The 19,250-nt window shown below is 43.2% G+C and overlaps 1 protein-coding gene across 1 annotated transcript in view; it reads left to right on the top strand.

Annotated features, from left to right (window-relative positions):
* Positions 1-19,250, top strand: part of LOC138662541 (extracellular matrix protein 2-like) — a 129,013-nt gene that overhangs the window by 28,311 nt on the left and 81,452 nt on the right. The window contains exons 3-5 of the mRNA XM_069748310.1: positions 331-726; positions 1,561-1,848; positions 18,347-18,462. Of these exons, the coding sequence (XP_069604411.1) occupies positions 331-726; positions 1,561-1,848; positions 18,347-18,462 (800 nt within the window). The remainder of the gene's footprint in view (positions 1-330; positions 727-1,560; positions 1,849-18,346; positions 18,463-19,250) is intronic.

Genomic DNA, 19,250 nt, shown 5'->3' with positions numbered 1-19,250 from the left:
TTCCTGAGGAATATCCAAGAGGACTAGATACTATGGTGATCTTATTTAGGTTGATTGGAACCTTGAAGGTTTAGAGTATTATGTCCAAAATGTACCCATATTATGGGGCCTGAGGGTCATGACTGCAGGATTTCAAGGACTTGCGGAAGGGAAAAGTCTATGTGTCAGACTATATTGCAGCCCTCAGTCAATTCAGTGGGTTCCATCGTGATTTCTAAGTCACTTATGGTTATTGGCATGTCTCCCGTTACACTTATGAATTTTATGACAGCAATTATTGTACCTAAATATATCACAGTTATCCTGTAATCTAAATATTGTACCTTGCAGAAACTACTCATGTTCCACTTGTGTCAGCAGCAACGCTCAACCAAAGAAAAGTAACAATGCAAAAACAGAAGGACATTGAAAAGGACACAAAGCGGATGAAAGTCAAAGGAGATCCTACAAAGATAATATCCAGACCAGCCTTGGGATCGAACACAACAACGAATATTAAGCCAGCGACCATAAATCCACCAAAATCGAGGAAGACACCAGTAAAAGGGCTGGCTGATATGAACCAAGGGAAATCTCCAGCAAAAAAGGAAATAAATAATAGAAAACAAGAAACTAATGTCCAGAAGAAAGAAGTGATGCTTTCTAATACAAAGAAAGAAGCAAACAGGGAGAAAAATTCTCATGTAGAAGGTTTGAAGACCCCTGAGAAGAAGCAGCCAACAGAGGGTTAGATACGAACACCAAGTGGTGGTCAATGGTCTTTTATTTCAAGGATGGTCCTCAATCTGTAGCTCTCTACTGTTGCAAAATTACAGAGCCACAGGTTGGGAACCGTCAGGTTATATCATGACCTAAATAGTAATTTCCCAATATGTTGTGAGGTCACCCCATGGGCATTAAAGATGCCATCAAAAGTGGACAGGTTTTGCTCTTATTTCATTTGCACTTCTACCCTAAGATTTTCAATTTTAGTCTTAGAATGCGCCATGCGGTTCCAGAGATATGGGCCTATTTATTTTGTGCTCATTTTTATGGTCTTTACGAGGGGGTGTGGCTTACACTATAAAAATTAGCACTAAATATAATGGATCACATCTCTAGAACCGTATGACGGATTTAAAAAACAAAACAAAATAAAAACATTGTATTTAGGGGAACAGCGGGAATAAAATAAGAGCAACAGCAGATTTTTTTTTGTTGCTTTGATGGCAGTTGATCAAATTTAACATGAAGCATAATGCTGCAAACAGACAAAACAATATACCCCACATAGGAACCCAGTGGCCCCCATTATAATCAGAGTCGACCCTTGTGTCCCCGTGGTACCCGTTGTGGGGCACTGCACAATGATATGAGCATAGCCTAAAAGGGGTTGTGCCACCATAAACATTAATATATATTATAATTCTAAATCATTATCTATTATGTTATACATATTAATTATGTGGAATAAAAATTATATAGCGCCCCCGACAGACATGGAGTATGTTCTGGAAATAGACTGTCTAAATAACTGGCCATAATTATTCTAACCCCATAATTCTTCTTTCATATCCTCAGTGAAACCAAGAGACAAAACAATAAAAAAGGGGGCAACACAAATCCTGAGTACGATGAAACCAAAAATGCCAAATGTGGATACTAAGAACAAGCAGGAGGACATAAAGTTATTACCATCCACTCCAACCATGCCCAGTGTGCCGTCACTCATTCGACCAACACTACCTCACATTCCCTCCCTACCTAGCGGGTGTCTCCTCTCTGAATTCACCATCGCCTGCGCCAACACAAAGATGTCCTACCTGCCTCTCATGACTGACCCAGGATTGAAGACTCTCTATTTGGCCGGTAAGAAAAAGGCCACAATTTTGCTTATATGAAAAAAATGGGGGCTTTTATAGTAGTAAAAATTAGTTTTGAAAATAGAGGGAAATTATCAAGAGTTTTGTGCCAGTTTTTTGGGCCGTTTACCTTCTATAGCCTCGGTGTTGCACCGTCTATTGCTGGCTGCAGAATAAGTACGGTAACTATTTATTGTGATGATGGTTTGGATTTTATTGCAAATACAATACATTTTTCATTTTAGGGAATGCTGCTGCCAGTACAAACTTTGTGAAATGTATCTATGTATTAATATATGAGTGAAGGACAATTTAAATAAAAAAAATGGGAAAAACCCACCCAACTCCCCTCAACCTGCTGGCCTGGTCCCCTGCTTGCCTCATCGATTTACAATTGATATCCCCAAAAATCGGGGTCTTCAGTCTCTTTACTCCTGGGCTAAGCCATATGCAATGTTAGGATGTGTAGAGGACTACAAGTTGCAGGATAGGGCAGACGTGAGTATCTGTAGAGTCTGGGGTCTGCATTAGCTTGGGGGGTCTGATCTGTGTCTGTATTAATTAACTATGGTTTATTTACATGATCTGGTAGAGAGTCTGTGTTAGTTCAGGGGGTCTAGGTCTATTTGTTTAGGAGGTATGTACTATTTATGCGGTCTCATAGTTGCTGACTAAGTTATTGTTTAAATCAGATTTTTGCATTACATGCATTTAAAAAAAGGCATTTTTTTAACCCCTTCACCCCCCAAGCCTGTTTTCACCTTCCTGACCAGGCCGCATTTTACAATTCTGACCACTGTTCCTTTATGAGGTTATAACTCGGAACCCTTCAATGGATTCCGGTGATTCTGAGATTGTTTTCTCGTGATATATTGTACTTCATGATCGTGGTAAATTTTCTTCGATATGACTTGTGTTTATTTGTGAAAATATCGGAAATTTGACGAAAACGTGGAAAATTTTGCAATTTTCTAAATTTTATTTTTATGCCCTTAAATCAGACAGATATGGCACACAATATAGTTAATATATAACATTTCCCACATGTCTACTTTACATCAGCACAATTTTGAAACAATTTTTTTTCTTAGGGAGTTATAAGGATTAAAAGTTGACCAGCGATTTCTCATTTTTCCCATTTTTTTTAGGGGCCACATCACATTTGAAGTGACTTTGGGGGGTATGTACTACAGAAAATACCCAACAGTGACACCATTCTAAATACTGCACCTCTGAAGGTGCTCAAAACCACATTCAAGAAGTTTATTAACCCGGCACAAAAATTTTACATTAGACCCAAATTAGTTTTTTTTTTTTCCCAAGGGCAACAGGAAAAACAGACCCCAATATTTGTTGTGCAATTTCTCCTGAGCACGCCGATATCCCATATGTGTGGGAAAACCACTGTTTGGGCGCCCAGCAGGGTTTGGAATGAAAGGTGCGCCATTTGACTTTTAGAATGTAAAATTTGCTGGAATAATTATCGGATGCCACGTCGTGTTTGAGGAGCTCCTGATGTGCCTAAACAGTGGATATCGCTCACAAGTTACATCATTTGGAAATTAGACCCCTCAGGGAACTTATCTAGATGTGTGATGAGCACCTTGAACCCAGAGGTGCATCACAGAAGTTTATAACGTTGAGCTGTAAAAATAAAAATTCTAATTTTTCCCACAAAAAAAGTTCTTTTAGCTCCAGTTTTTTTATTTTCACAAGAGTAACAGGAGAAAATGCACCATACAATTTGTTGTGCAATTTCTCCTGAGTACGCACATACCCAATATGTGCAGAAAAACTACTGTTTGGGCGCACAGCAGGGCTCGGAAGGGAAGGAGCGCCATTAGACTTTTTGAATGCAAAATCTGCTGGAAACATTGGCAGACATCATGTCTCATTTGGAGAGCCCCTGATGTGCCTAAACTGTGGAAACCCCCACAAGTGATACCATTTTGTTAACTAGACCCCTCAGGGAACTTATCTAGATGTGTGGTGAGCACCTAGAACCCCCACGTTCTTCACAGATGTTTATAACGTTGAGCTGTAAAAAAAAAAAAAATAAACACAAATCATATTTTCCCCACTAAAATGTTCTTTTTAGCCCTAATTTTTTTATTTTCACAAGGGTAACAGAAGAAAATGAACCCTAAAAAGGGCTGTGATATTCCTCCTGAATACACCAATACCCCATATGTGGTCGGAAACTACTCAGATGTGAAGAAGCGCCCTATTGGATTTCAGACTTTGCTGCATTGGTTTGTGGGTGCCATGTCACATTGACAGAGCCCCTGAGGTGCCAGAACAGCAGATATAAGTGACCTAATTTTACCAACTACACCTAGCACTGAATTCATCTAGGAGTACAGTGATCATACTGACACCATAAGTGTGTCACAGAATTTTATACCATTGGGCAGTGAAGAAAAAATAATTACATTTTTACCACCAAAATTTTGTTTTAGAACCAGATTTGACATGTTCACACTGGGAAAAGGATAAAAATGGCATCAAAATGTGTCCCACAATTTCTGTTGCATGTGTAAGTACCCCATATGTAGCTGTATAGTACTGCTTAGCCAGAGGGCAGGACTCTGGAGGGACGGAGCGCTATTTGCCTAATGGAGAGCAGATTTTCCTAGAACAGTTTATGGACTCCATATACGGAACCCCCAAGTGCTACAAGAGCAAAATTCCCCTTTAAGTGACCCCATTTTGGAAATTATACCCGCTCAGAAGTTTATCTACAGGTGTAGTGACAATTTTGACTCCATGGATGTTTTCCAGAAACAAGCAGCAGTGGATGTTGCTTGCTTAAAATTGCAGAATGTCATTGCAGTGACCAGTACATTGCAGTCACCAGTATGTTTTGCCCAGGTCATGCTTCTGGAGACACGCACCTGGTAAATTAGGCCGGCTCTCATAGCTATAGAAATGCCCAACATGTGAACTCTAAATGTGGTTTAGACACACTGTGGGGCTCAGAAGGGAAGGGGAATTTGGAAGCGCAAAATTAGCTGGATTTCTTTTGGGAGGTGAGGAGCCATTTTGCTTTTCCAGAGCCTTTGTACTACCAATAACGTGGAAGCCCCTATATTTCCTTTGATGGATGATGGACCTGAATGGGGACTTGATTATTTTGTGGATTGAGTTGAAGCTTTTGTCAGGAACATTTTACGTAACATTTCAGATCACATTTATCCTGCTCTTTACGCTGAGCACTTACATTGGGGTTTCCATCTAATACACTATAATGAGGCAGCAGAGTTACTCTGGACTCCATCTGGCCTCTGTTCAGTGGTGTACTTCTTTTTAGAAGTTCACAAAATTGTGGTGGACTACGCTTTTAAGCATGCCTAAAAAGATGGATACCGCCAGATCACAGGCCAGACGGCATCCACAGTATCTCCAACTGCATTGTTATAGGGAATCTTCCGCCGAGGGTTCCATCTGAATCACGTATTTCAGAGATTTACATGGAAACCCCTCTACAAGCGCTCAGCGAAGAGCGCAGGATAAATGTGCGCCAAGCCTTACAGCAATCTTTGGGAGGCAGAATGAAAAATCAACAGCAGGTGAAGAATTGGTTTGATTTTTTTTTACGCCGTTCCTTGCACGGTATAAGTGATTAGGCGACTTTATTCTTCAGGTCGGTGCGATTACAGCGATACCAGATTTATATTGGGTTTTTATGTTTGGCTGCTGTCACACAATAAGAGACTATTTTTATTGCAAAAATTAGTTTTTGCATCACCATATATTAGGGTTGGCGGAACGCACCAAATATATATTTATTAGAAGAAGTTGGTGCGTTCGCAACCCGGGATCCACCGTGCAGCAAAGCACCTGCAGCAAGATATGGCGGTACAATATAGTAGTATAAACAGACTCTGTTACTTCACAGAGTCTGTTAGCAAAGATAACGCTGTGCCCTGTTTGGCTCACAGAGGCACACAGCTACTTAGTCGAGCAGATGGTGGTCATGCAGTCAAATGCAAACATGAAACTCCTCGCCGGAGGTGCCAGCATTCTAGGGGCTTATTTCAGCCGGGTCCCTGAATACACACACACGAAACTCCTCGCCAGAGGTGCCAGCATTCTAGGGGCTTATTTCAGCTGGGTCCCTGAATACACACACACGAAACTCCTCGCCGGACGTGCCAGCATTCTAGGGGCTTATTTCAGCCGGGTCCCTGACTGCATACAAACATGACCACACTGGCGCTGAGCTCATACATAAATTGATTCTAGCGCATGGCCGTGCGGTCATGCGCACCTCTTATAGCTGCAGCACGTACAGGACCTTCCTAGAAGCACCAATGAGAGGCTGCCACAGACGTTGAACACCTTCAGGACCTTCCTAGAGGACCAATAGGATTTGCTGCAGTACCTGAGCATGTGACCCTTGATCTTACCCTGGGCATGCTCAGAAGGGGAAAAGTAGGACTTAGTCCCAAAGACGTCTGCTCGCTGCTGACCAGTACTGGCTACAATGGCAGAAGCTGGAAGGACAGCAGTAACCCTTTGCACAGTGTCAGACTGAGTATGACGCTGGTACCGACGTCTCCGCTGAGCAGGCTCCACTGCGGCAGGAGAAGAATGGGAGACCACAGCGGAGATGGCTCGAGATTCCCCCTGTGCAGAGGCAGGAACTCGACCCCTAACACCATATTTAGATAGCTATAATCTTTCCATATTTCTGCTGACAGAGTCATGTGAGGGTTTTTTGAGGGACGAGCTGACATTTTTATTGGTACCGGTTTGGGGTCATGACTTTTTTTGATTACTTTATATTCCGATTTTGGGAGTGGGAATGAACAAAAATTCATTACTGCACTGATGCAGTAATCGATGCAAAGGGAGCCCCGACCAAGTATTGAGTGCATTTACTGAACATACATTTCAGTAGGCCAACATTTCGGATTTTGAAATAGTTTTTCAAGCTGGTGTTATAAAGTATTCTAATTTACTGAGATAATGACTTTTGGATTTTCATTGGCTGTAAGCCATAATCATCAACATTAACAGAAATAAACACTTGAAATCGATCACTCTGATTGTAATGACTATACAGTATATAATATATGAGTTTCTCTTTTTGTATTGAAGAACTGAAATAAATTAACTTTTTGATGATATTCTAATTTTGTGATAAGCAATTGTATTTGTTGGATTAATATTATTTTGCTTTTGTGTTTATTTTTAATATTTTTACAATTTTCATTAACTTGTTTTTTTAAACTTTTTTTTACATTGTGTTAGAATGGGACATCAACTTTACACTGACTGACCGCTGATCTAATTCTCTTCAACACTTCTGCACTGCGGGGCATTAGAGCAGTGTCTCAAATGCAGGGAGAAGGTGTGTCAGCTCCAGCTCTGAGCAAGAGCTTACAGGCCACTGTCCCTGGGTGACCCCGCAGCCATCTTTTGGCCCAGGGTCACCATGCAACCATGCGATCGCGTTGTGCCAATGGGAGCACAGGGAGCTCACTTCCTCTGCAGTGCCCTGTGATGTCGTTGTCACTATTGACAGCAGCATCAGAGTGGATAAACGCCCGTGATCGGTGCTAGCATCGTGGGCATTGCTGCGGAGTGACAGCTGTCATATATAACTGAGAGCTGAAATCTTGTAATTTTCACATGATCACTGGGGGCTTTTAGAGTCATACTTCTGGTTGTTTCAGGAAAAGTTTTCCATTGTTTCCTTATCATAAGAGGATTACTGTCACTGATAACACAGGATCCACAATAGGCGATGTCACAGCTCACTTTCTCCCCTCTCTTCACTATGACCTTTGCACACGCTCATTAGATGCTTCAATACATAAGATAGGGTCAGAGTTTGTTCATTGCTGCTAATGTACATTTGTTGTTTCCTGAAGCAACAGGAAGCTAAAGTCTAAAAAATCCCTAATGGCCGGTGTGAAAATGGGGCACATGCTAAAATATTTGACCACACAAGAAATTATATACAAAACAGAAAAATCCATTCCCAATATTTCTTTTTTCATAAAAAAATGTGATTGCACAGCATATAAAGCCGCGATCTAACTATAACTATCGCCAAATAAAACACGTAATAATAACCTCCATTATTATTAACAAGATCCATGTATAACACCGCGGTAACCTACGGTTTATAGCAGCAGCTGGAGCTGGAAGGCGTTGCACATTTCTCTCCCAATAAATGAATTTCTGAAATTAATTTTGAAAGAAATCCACAAAAATGTGATAACTCTGAACCTTTTTCAGCAGATTGTAAGACAGGGATAATGGCTGAACATTTGGAACTGTGCCGCCTCCTAGAAACAATGTAAAAACCATCACATACTGTACTTCCTGATGGTACAAGCTGCAGATCCTAGAAGCCTAATTCATGGCTGTATTTGCACCTTTTTCGTTTAGTTTTTGCTGTATTTATTCATTTTTCCCCTTTAAGGCCGGCCTCACACTCAGCATTGAAAAATACGGTCCGTATATTACGGCCGTAATACGCTGAAAAGTCCCCAAAATAGTGGTCCGTAGCTCCTTCGTAGGCAGGGTGTTTCAGCGTTTTTTGCGCATGGCATCCTCCGTATGTAATCCGTATGGCATCCGTACTGCGTGTTTTTCTCGCAGGCTTGCAAAACCGACATACGGCTATACAAGGGATCCATGTGTAAAAAATAAAAATAAAAACATATATACTGTCTATATATATATATATTTATATATGTCAGTAGACACATATATGTATATATATTACTAGCTATTGAACCCGTTCTACGCCCGGGTGGCGAGCATTTATATTGGTATATGGTCTCCATCCTGGTATGTGCTGCTCCATCCTGCGCCCCCATCCTGTCATGTGCTGCTCCCATCCTGCGCCCCCGTTCTGTCATGTGCTGCTCCCATCCTGCGCCTCCATCCTGTCATTTGCTGCTCCCATCCTGCGTCCCCGTTCTGTCATTTGCTGCTGCCATCCTGCGCCCGTTCTGTCATGTGCTGCTGCCATCCTGCGCCCGTTCTGTCATGTGCTGCTGCCATCCTGCGCCCGTTCTGTCATGTGCTGCTGCCATCCTGCGCCCGTTCTGTCATGTGCTGCTGCCATCCTGCGCCCGTTCTGTCATGTGCTGCTGCCATCCTGCGCCCGTTCTGTCATGTGCTGCTGCCATCCTGCGCCCGTTCTGTCATGTGCTGCTGCCATCCTTCGCCCGTTCTGTCATGTGCTGCTGCCATCCTTCGCCCGTTCTGTCATGTGCTGCGGCCATCCTGCGCCCGTTCTGTCATGTGCTGCGGCCATCCTGCGCCCGTTCTGTCATGTGCTGCTGCCATCCTGCGCCCGTTCTGTCATGTGCTGCGGTCATCCTGCGCCCGTTCTGACATGTGCTGCTGCCATCCTGCGCCCGTTCTGTCATGTGTTGCGGCCATCCTGCGCCCGTTCTGTCATGTGCTGCTGCCATCCTGCGCCCGTTCTGTCATGTGCTGCGGCCATCCTGCGCCCGTTCTGACATGTGCTGCTGCCATCCTGCGCCCGTTCTGTCATGTGCTGCTGCCATCCTGCGCCCGTTCTGTCATGTGCTGCGGCCATCCTGCGCCCGTTCTGACATGTGCTGCTGCCATCCTGCGCCCGTTCTGTCATGTGCTGCTGCCATCCTGCGCCCGTTCTGTCATGTGCTGCGGCCATCCTGCGCCCGTTCTGTCATGTGCTGCTGCCATCCTGCGCCCGTTCTGTCATGTGCTGCTGCCATCCTGCGCCCGTTCTGTCATGTGCTGCGGCCATCCTGCGCCCATTCTGTCTTGTGCTGCGGCCATCCTGCGCCCGTTCTGTCATGTGCTGCGGCCATCCTGCGCCCGTTCTGTCATGTGCTGCGGCCATCCTGCGGCCGTTCTGTCATGTGCTGCGGCCATCCTGAGCCCGTTCTGTTATGTGCTGCTGCCATCCTGCGCCCGTTCTGTCATGTGCTGCGGCCATCCTGCGGCCGTTCTGTCATGTGCCGCGGCCATCCTGAGCCCGTTCTGTCATGTGCTGCTGCCATCCTGCGCCCGTTCTGTCATGTGCTGCTGCCATCCTGCGCCCGTTCTGTCATGTGCTGCGGCCATCCTGCGCCCGTTCTGTCTTGTGCTGCGGCCATCCTGCGCCCGTTCTGTCATGTGCTGCGGCCATCCTGCGCCCGTTCTGTCATGTGCTGCGGCCATCCTGCGGCCGTTCTGTCATGTGCTGCGGCCATCCTGAGCCCGTTCTGTCATGTGCTGCTGCCATCCTGCGCCCGTTCTGTCATGTGCTGCTGCCATCCTGCGCCCGTTCTGTCATGTGCTGCGGCCATCCTGCGCCCGTTCTGTCATGTGCTGCGGCCATCCTGCGCCTGTTCTGTCATGTGCTGCTGCCATCCTGCGCCCGTTCTGTCATGTGCTGCTCCCATCCTGCGCCACCATTGTATTATATGCCCCCCGCTCCAGTGTGTATGCCCCCGAATGCTGCTGCCATATAAAAAAAAAAAAAATACCATACTCACCTATCGTCCGGCTCCACTGTAGGTATGTCTTCAAGAAAATGGCGCCAAAAAACGGGGACTGCGCAGGCGCCGAATCCGGCAGCAGGAATCGGCGCCTGCGCAGTCCGCGCTTTCCGGCGCCATTTTCTTGAAGACACACCTGCAGTGGAGCCGGAGTGTGTCTTCAAGAAAATGGCGCCGGAAAGCGCGGACTGCGCAGGCACCGATTCCGGCAGCAGGAATCGGCGCCTGCGCAGTCCGCGCCCTCCGGAGCCGGGAGCAGAGGAGCCGGGAGACGGAGCCGCAAACAGCGCTGGAACCGGGAAAGGTGAGTATACTTACCCTCCCTCCTGGCGGTCCCTGACTCTCCGCTGGAGATCGCGGTATGCGTTCAGTGCTTACGCATACCGCGATCTCCCGGGAGCGTCGCTCTGTGAGGCCTAGACTGCGCCGGCGCTTGCGCTTGCGCAGTCTATAGAGGCTTCGGACAGAGTGACGCTCCCAGCGTTATATTATAGATTATTTCATACAGCACTAGATAGCTTTAAAGCCGGTAATTCAATTACCGACTTTTGCTTTCTCCTTCCTAAACCCGACATGATATGAGACATGGTTTACATACAGTAAACCATCTCATATCCCCTTTTTTTTTTTGCATATTCCACACTACTAATGTTAGTAGTGTGTATATGCAAAATTTGGCCGTTCTGTTAAATTAAAGGGTTAAATGGCGTGGGCTCCCGCACAATTTTCTCCGCCAGAGTAGTAAAGCCAGTGACTGAGGGCAGATATTAATAGCCTGGAGAGGGTCCACGGTTATTGCCCCCCCCCCCCCCCCCTGGCTAAAAACATCTGCCCCCAGCCACCCCAGAAAAGGCACATCTGGAAGATGCGCCTATTCTGGCACTTGGCCACTCTCTTCCCATTCCCGTGTAGCGGTGGGATATGGGGTAATGAAGGGTTAATGTCACCTTGCTGTTGTAAGGTGACATTAAGCCAAATTAATAATGGAGAGGCGTCAATTATGACACCTATCCATTATTAATCGAATAGTAGTAAAGGGTTAAAAAAAAAACACACACATTATTAAAAATTATTTTAATGAAAAAATCACAAAGGTTGTTGTAATAATTTATTCTACGCTCAATCCACTCACTGAAGACCCTCGATCTGTAACAAAGTCAAAATAATAAACCAACAATATCCTTACCTTCCGAAGATCTTTAATGTCCAACGATGTAAATCCATCTGAAGGGGTTAAAATATTTTGCAGCCACGAGCTTTGCTAATGCAACGTTGTTCGTGGCTGCAAAACCCCAGGGAATGAAGATAAAGTAGGTCAATGACCTATATTTACCTGCAATTGCGGTGAGGCGCCCTCTGCTGGTTGTTCCTAGATCGTGGGAACTTTCCTAGAAAGCTCCCAGGCTCGAGTTCATATGAGGACAACCAGCAGAGGGCGCTACACGGGAATGGGAAGAGAGTGGCCAAGTGCCAGAATAGGCGCATCTTCCAGATGTGCCTTTTCTGGGGTGGCTGGGGGCAGGTGTTTTTTTTAGCCAGGGGGGGGGGCAATAACCATGGACCCTCTCCAGGCTATTAATATCTGCCCTCAGTCACTGGCTTTACTACTCTGGCGGAGAAAATTGCGCGGGAGCCCACGCCAATTTTTTCCGCCATTTAACCGTTTAATTTAGTAGATAGAACGGCCAAATTTTGCATATACACACTACTAACATTAGTAGTGTGTAATATGCAAAAAAAATGGTGATATGAGATGGTTTACTGTATGTAAACCATGTCTCATATCATGTCGGGTTTAGGAAGGAGATAGCAAAAGCCGGTAATTGAATTACCGGCTTTAAAGCTATCTAACGCTGTATGAAGTAATAATATATATACATATATGTGTCTCACTGACATATATATATATATATATATATATATATATATATATACATACATATTCTATGTGTCCACATTTATTCTACCTATTCTAATGCAAGCTGTCAGTGTGATTTTACTGTACACCGCACTGAATTGCCGCTGCGTATTATATGCAAAACAAGGTGCATGTTACTTCTTTGAACTGGTTTCTTACAGAATCTACACCAATCTAGGAACATTCCAATCAAAAGTCTGGAAAAACACAAACAATCTGGTTGTCCCCTTGTTGCCTAGGACACCGACCATCACTGCTGTCTAGCAGGTTAGCACTGTACTGAGGGTATGGTGATTAGCAGGTACAGTAACAGCGCAATCTTGCTTCAAAACAGCACTGACAAGCTGAATAGAAAAGATCTTGTAAGTGCAGTGCATGTTCGGCAGTCTAGCAGTGACGGTCGGTCTCCAAGGCAGCGAGCTGTAATCAAAAGAAAAGTGTTAATATCTCAAGAACGGCTGAAAATATTAACAAGGAGTAAATTGCAAAATTGGTTGTATTTTCTAGCTCTATAAGACGATAGTTATTTATAAGGATGGGAAGTAACCCTTTAAGTCATGTTTTGCTGCCCAGGCATCAAGGAAACAGCTGGCGTGGCTGGCACAGGGTGGCATCAGTTGTGGTATTGGAATACACACAGGGTGGAGACGTTATTACCGAGTTGGGTTAGACATGAAATCGATGCGGAGAAATAATGGAGCCGCGCTGTCTACACTTTTCTTGTCATTTTAGGGCGGCGCTGGAAATATTTATGCCGGCTCCATGTAGTCACAAGGTAGATGTGAAGGAGAAGCTTTCCACGAGATCGGTCTCCTCACATCTGGCATCAGTTATGTGACCAGGTGCCGAAAAAGTGGCTGTAACTAGAGCAGAAGCCCAGAGAAGTATGGGTTAATCCACATAACTAATCACATGACGCAGCACATGAGAACTCGCAGAACAGCACAGGCGCAGTATCAGCCGTAACTGCCCCGGAGTGGAGCTGGCCTCGCTATATCTGCTGCGGTCAAAAACAGATACAAAAAGGGGACATTTTTTGCAAACCATATGGTCTGTTCCAGATGTACATCTGGCATTTGGATGAAGCCCGTCAACTGTCTCCTGGAACTAGAATGTATTTATATTTATTTTTCAGTATGGCAAATGACACAAGCACATAAAGGTTTTAGAATCAACCATCACCCTTCTGGCCGCCAAGGTAGTTTTTAAGAGGAATGTATATCTTTGTGTATTTTATTTTGTAATTTTTTAAAATTTTTTTCATATTACAATCAGTAATAATAATAATAATATTTTTATTTCTATAGCGCCAACGTATTCCGCAGCACTTTCCAATTTAGAGAGGACTTGAACAGACAATAAAAGACATAACAGCATAACAATAATCACATAAACAGATACCAAGAGGAGTGAGGGCCCCAAAAAATAAACAAATAAATAAATAAAAATTAGAAGTTTTGCAATTCTCACACCGGCCACTGGGGCCTTTTTAGACTCTAACTTCCTGTTGTTTCAGGAAACAATACATGTACATCTAATGAGCATGTGAAAAGGTCATAGTGGAGAGAGGGGTAGGAGCAGGTGAGCTGTGACATCTTTGTTGCAGATTCCATCAGGAACCATATAAAAAAAAAAGTAATATGCACTTTTTTTTCCAGCAGACATTTTTTTGAAATCTTAAAGGGGTTGTCCATTACTGGACAGCTCCACCTTCATCAATTCAGGTATTCTGAGTAAAATACAAACAGTCCATACTCGCCTCCTGCAGTGGCGCCATTCCAGAGATGTCGGCGCAGGTGTTCTCGGAGAGTGACCAGACTTTGTCGTCTCACATACAGGCTGAAGCCTATGAGAAGCCGCTCTTTGGCTGCAGTTCATCAATATTCCACTAGGGTGGAGTCCGCTTTAAAAAAAAAAAAGTAAAATCTGCAGCTGACGAATGGCCGCACCTTGGCTGCAACCTGTATGTGAGACAACAATGTCACGTCACTCTCCTGGATCAGCGGGGTCAACTTCGCAGGAATGACGCCATTACAGAAGGGGAGTATCCATTGTTCTTATTTTAAAGGGATTCCCCAATATTCTGTTAAAAGTCTGCAGTCACTCTATGGTTCTGCAGACTTCTGAATCCTTACAGCGTCCACAACGCATGCTGTCAGCATTCCCCGGTATTGCTGACTAGACCATGAAGTCATGTGAAAGTAAGTTTGTGATTTGCATATCTCCGGCCACATTCCCACTAGACATGTCCGGCTTCCCTCCATTCACTTGCATAGAGAGTGACTGAGCACGTCTAGTTGGAATGTGATCGCATGTATGCAAATTGCATACCTGCAGACACATGATCTCGCGAGTACTGGAGAATCCTGATGGTGTGACTCCAGACTTGTAGCAGAAGCCAGGACAACCCCTTTAATTAGGGTCCTGAATTGATAAAGCTCTGGTTGTCCAATAATGGGCAACCCCTTAAAGGGGAAGAATGTGGAAAACAGTGAAAACCAGCATAGTGGTTTGTACCATAGAAATGAATAGGAAGAGCCTTTAAAGCATTTAAAAAGTTGAATGAAAAACAGCAAAAACGAAGCCAAAAAAGCGCAAATGCAGCAATGAATCTGCCCAATGGGACCAGTTATCAGCACCTTGGGGCAGCAAGTATGTGATGGGTATAACATTGTTTCTAGTAGGCAGTTCAGTTTTTTCACCCTCCCCATTAAAGGGATGTTCCAATATCAGTAAATAAAGGTTATTTTTTACATATTGTAATATACTTTTTTGTATCCTTTCGTCAATCCAAGACCCTTGCTTGGAGGTGGAAAACCTGTATTGGTCATGTAATGGGGACGCGGATATTTAATTAATTACAGTACCATAATCAGAGCTGCTTGGCATCAAGCAGAGATCCTGATAACTGTGCAGATTTGATACAAAATGTATATTACATTTTAATTACTTTATTATAGGTTCAATAAAATCAGTGTTTTATCAGCAGGAGATTATCACTGCAGGAATAGGCATCATGTGCCAGTCAGGCTAATCTGTAGATCTAGCAGAGCTCAAATACTGAGCTGTGTATAACCCCGCCCACACCCCGATTGGCAGTTTCCTGTGGACATTGTCAACAAGCTACCAATCAGTGCTGAGGGCGGGGTTACACAGATTAGCTGGAATGCCTGGCATGTGACACCTAGTTCTGCAGTGATAATCTCCTGCTGACAAAACATTGATTGTATTGAAACTGCAGCCTAATAAGTGACATCACAGGAATCAGGGTCTCTGCCCCTACATATTACTGCCCTCAGATTACATATCAAAAACTTGCTGACAAATTCCTTTTAAGAAATGAGAAAAGACATTGGTCATCTAGTATGAAAGACCCCGAACGATAAGGGCATTTGTACTCGATGTTCCTGAATTATTCATACGTGGTGTGCCATGCTGAGAAACATTTTTTCATCCCACTTTTTGCTATCTCCGAATCGACAAGAATTTGATTGAAACCAGTTGTTGCTCGTGCTTGTCCCTCGCCCATATGGGTGCCATCTGCTGCCCAGATATTTATGGAGGTCCATTTTATATAGACGAGTCTTCTGGCTATTTTATTGTATGACATTATTTCTGTTCTTATTTTGATGAGGTGACAGAACAATTAAGGTGAAGATGGCCGTGGTGACTTTTGATAGGACGTTTCTCTTTTTTTTTTTTTTACGTGATCAGTAGACCTTTGTCTTCTCGTTCGGGGAGATTTTTAATAAGTAAAACCTGTGAGTTTTCCATTTCGTGAATTGTTTTTGAAAGTCTTTTATTTGAGAAGCCAAGAAGGTTTTATTTGTCCTAATAATTTTCATGTGACTTCTTCTACCATCTAAGGTCAGGGCACGGTCTCTGTCTTCATCTCCATGGTTTGCTTTCAAGTCCATCCAAACGTATGTACTCCTGTATCTTCCTCAGGGTCAAAGGAAATTGGACCCTTTCAGGACATTGCAGTAAATCCTTATACAGTCCATCCTTGTTTTCATGGAGAAATCTTATAACTGAAAAAAAAAATTATGTGCCAAGAATTTTCCATCAGATATGAACCCAGCAAAGAAGAAACTTGAAGCTACCAGGTCCCAATCACCACTTACCATAAGGGTTACCAATCTTACTTTTTTAGTTTTTAAAAGATAACTTATACAAAAAAAGCCTTTTTTACTAGATCACTTATCCAAAAATTACAAAAAAAGCCTTTTTTACTAGATCACTTATCCAAAAGTTACAAAAAAAAACGACTTTTTTTCTTTTTTTATGGATTGTCCAGGAATTTACGAATGCTCGGAAACCGTGCTTATCATTTTATATCGCAGTCACAGGAAAGCTGTCTTCAATGAATATGAAGTTTGCAGATTTTTACCTCTAAATTGACAGCGAAAGATCATTCCATGAAGAGAATTAAACAGATTTATCTGATACGATGTATTACAAAGTTGCTTATTTTTTGTGTGTACCATTGATTTATGAAATGAAAATTAAAACAACGGTGAGTCTTTAGGTCTTTTGGTGGCTCAGAAGGTAGCAGCACTTGTCCTCCAACATGGTTCCTAGGTATTATCCACAAAAAATGTACAGATGACTATGGAGACGCTATTGTGACAACAGGAGAAGCAAACTGGAACCACTGGATCCGATGAAGCAGAGTGGAGATTATGGCCAAAGATGTTATAGAGCTGTAATGCACTGGTGAGCAGAGGAGACTCTGCAATGAGAAACCAGTGAAGTGGAGCGGAGTTATACAGGTGGTTTAACGGCAGAGTTAGTTTGGAGACTTCGCAGGATTAACTCAGAACTGTGAAGCAAAGCTGAGGTGTACATAGAGTTTCCCAGCGAACTATCAGAGGCAGCAGAGCTCGGTTTGTCAAAGGGTTCGAAGCACAGCTAGCACAGAGTTGACTTAACAATATAGGAAAATTGAGTTTGTCAAGTAGTACTAGGGATGCAAGAACAAGGAAGCAGTTCATAGTTCAGCTGCTTGAATACTCAGGCGGTGTCCCACCTACTGAGCCAGCCTTTAAAGCTGTGATGATAAAGGTGTGCATCGGTTTGCAATCCAGAGCACTGAGAGACAGAGAGAGCTAACTGGAGGAGGAGGAAAAGGTAGCCCCTGATGTTGGATCCAGGAGAGGTGAGCAATACTAGGACTTTTTACCTAACCAAAGGGCACTGCGAATAGGGACCTGGTACGTTCTCGTCATTTTTATAGGTGTTTTGAGTATACTTTAAATACTAGTAGCATTTCTACTGGGTTCATATACATGGGAATACCATGTGTATAAGTCAATGTATAACACTATACAGGAGATATTTCAATGAACGTCTTTACATTATGCCCCATTATAAACCATGCATTTAATACTTGACTTCTCTTTGATTCTACGGAGCCTGATTTGTGTGTAAGAAACATTGACTGTCTATATAGCAATAACTTATAGTTGCCGACATTTCCTGAAACATCTGGGAGGTTCCCAGAACATTTTTTCCCTAACTCCCAGAAGAGTTGGAATACCTCCAGACCCCCAATAAAACCTCCAAAAAAACAGTGTAAAATAGTAGCACAAAAGAATATCTCAAGAGCCCAACGGAATGAGGTGATTCCCCTCTGCTATTATCATTGAAACTTATGATATTATGAAGAAATCTGGCAAAGAAATCCATGAAGGAATCCGTAAAGGACATCATCTATACAGATTTAGAGATGTAGAAATTAGGACGTCTCGTGAACATGTGCCAGAATAATGAGCCAACAGCTGATTCGAATTATTTGTAGCATCCCAATGGATATGTCTTACATTGACTAATACATAGAAATATGAAAAATGCCGTCAGGGCTGGCCTTAGGATGCATAATACCTTCTATTAACACCCCCAATAATACAGTCACACAGTGTACCTACATTTTCATAGGTTTTGGCACCAAATTTGGGATGCATAGAACAAGCTCTAGGTACCCAGGTCATCAAGGCCAGTTGCACACCCCTAAAGCCAATCAGGAATCCACGGCAGTCCATGGCATAAACCATGTTATAGTGAATTGCTTTGTTGTTATGTTTTTCCTACAGAAAATGAGATTTCCAAACTTCCAGCTAGGGCTTTTGCTGGTCTCCCAAACCTGGAGTGGTTGGACCTAAGTAAGAATAAACTGGACGACTCTGGCCTATCAAATGATGTCTTCAAGGTAAGAATTTACATTTACATGTTCTCTTACTGAACCAGACTGACATTTAAGACTTATACAGTAGGATTTAAAGGATAAGCTGGGTACACCAACAAAGCTCCCCATTGAGGGATGACAATTTCAGAAGTCTGTAGGACAAGTGGTTGATGTGTACATATGTTGACCATAATGAAAATAAGGTAGAGTCATCTCCTCTTGCCAGAAAGAGTAGTAGGGGATTCAATGATCAGGTAGGAGCAGGCTTCACATGCAAATTTTCGGTCCATGTAGCAGTTATCTCTGGGTATTCCACTGCTGGGTCCTTCACTAATTATTAGCATTAAGGTCTTGAGTACCTTATTCCTCTTCACAGCAGTACTTGACTTTTTCCATAATTTTCATAGACTAACAGTAGACTAACAGATCTTGCTCCACTTAAACTCCTTCCCCCTGTGAAGTTTTGGAACCCCCGATATAAGGGATCATACATTTATCAGATATCCTGTGGACAGCTGTTGAATATGTTTCGTGAGATAACTTCCGTATAGCAAGCACAAGGGTAAAAAATGGTTTCCCTACATTTAGAAAGTAACCTAAGGGAAGTTGCTCCAGACTGTTACTATAAACATGTTCTCCACCTAGATTTACTTTTGGGTTGAACACTTAAGTTGATCCACGTTGGACTGTTACTATAAAGAGGTTTTCCACCTAGCTTTACTTTTGGGCTTGACACTTGAGTCATATTTAACCATCTGGTTTTTTCTTAGTACATTGCCTAAAAACCACTGTCTTCCTTAGAGTTAAAAAGG

The sequence above is a fragment of the Ranitomeya imitator genome, chromosome 2 (assembly GCF_032444005.1).
Source record: "Ranitomeya imitator isolate aRanImi1 chromosome 2, aRanImi1.pri, whole genome shotgun sequence".
NCBI classification, from domain to species: domain Eukaryota; kingdom Metazoa; phylum Chordata; class Amphibia; order Anura; family Dendrobatidae; genus Ranitomeya; species Ranitomeya imitator.
Note: the sequence above shows the minus strand (reverse complement) of the source record. Positions and strands in the feature narration are given on the sequence as shown.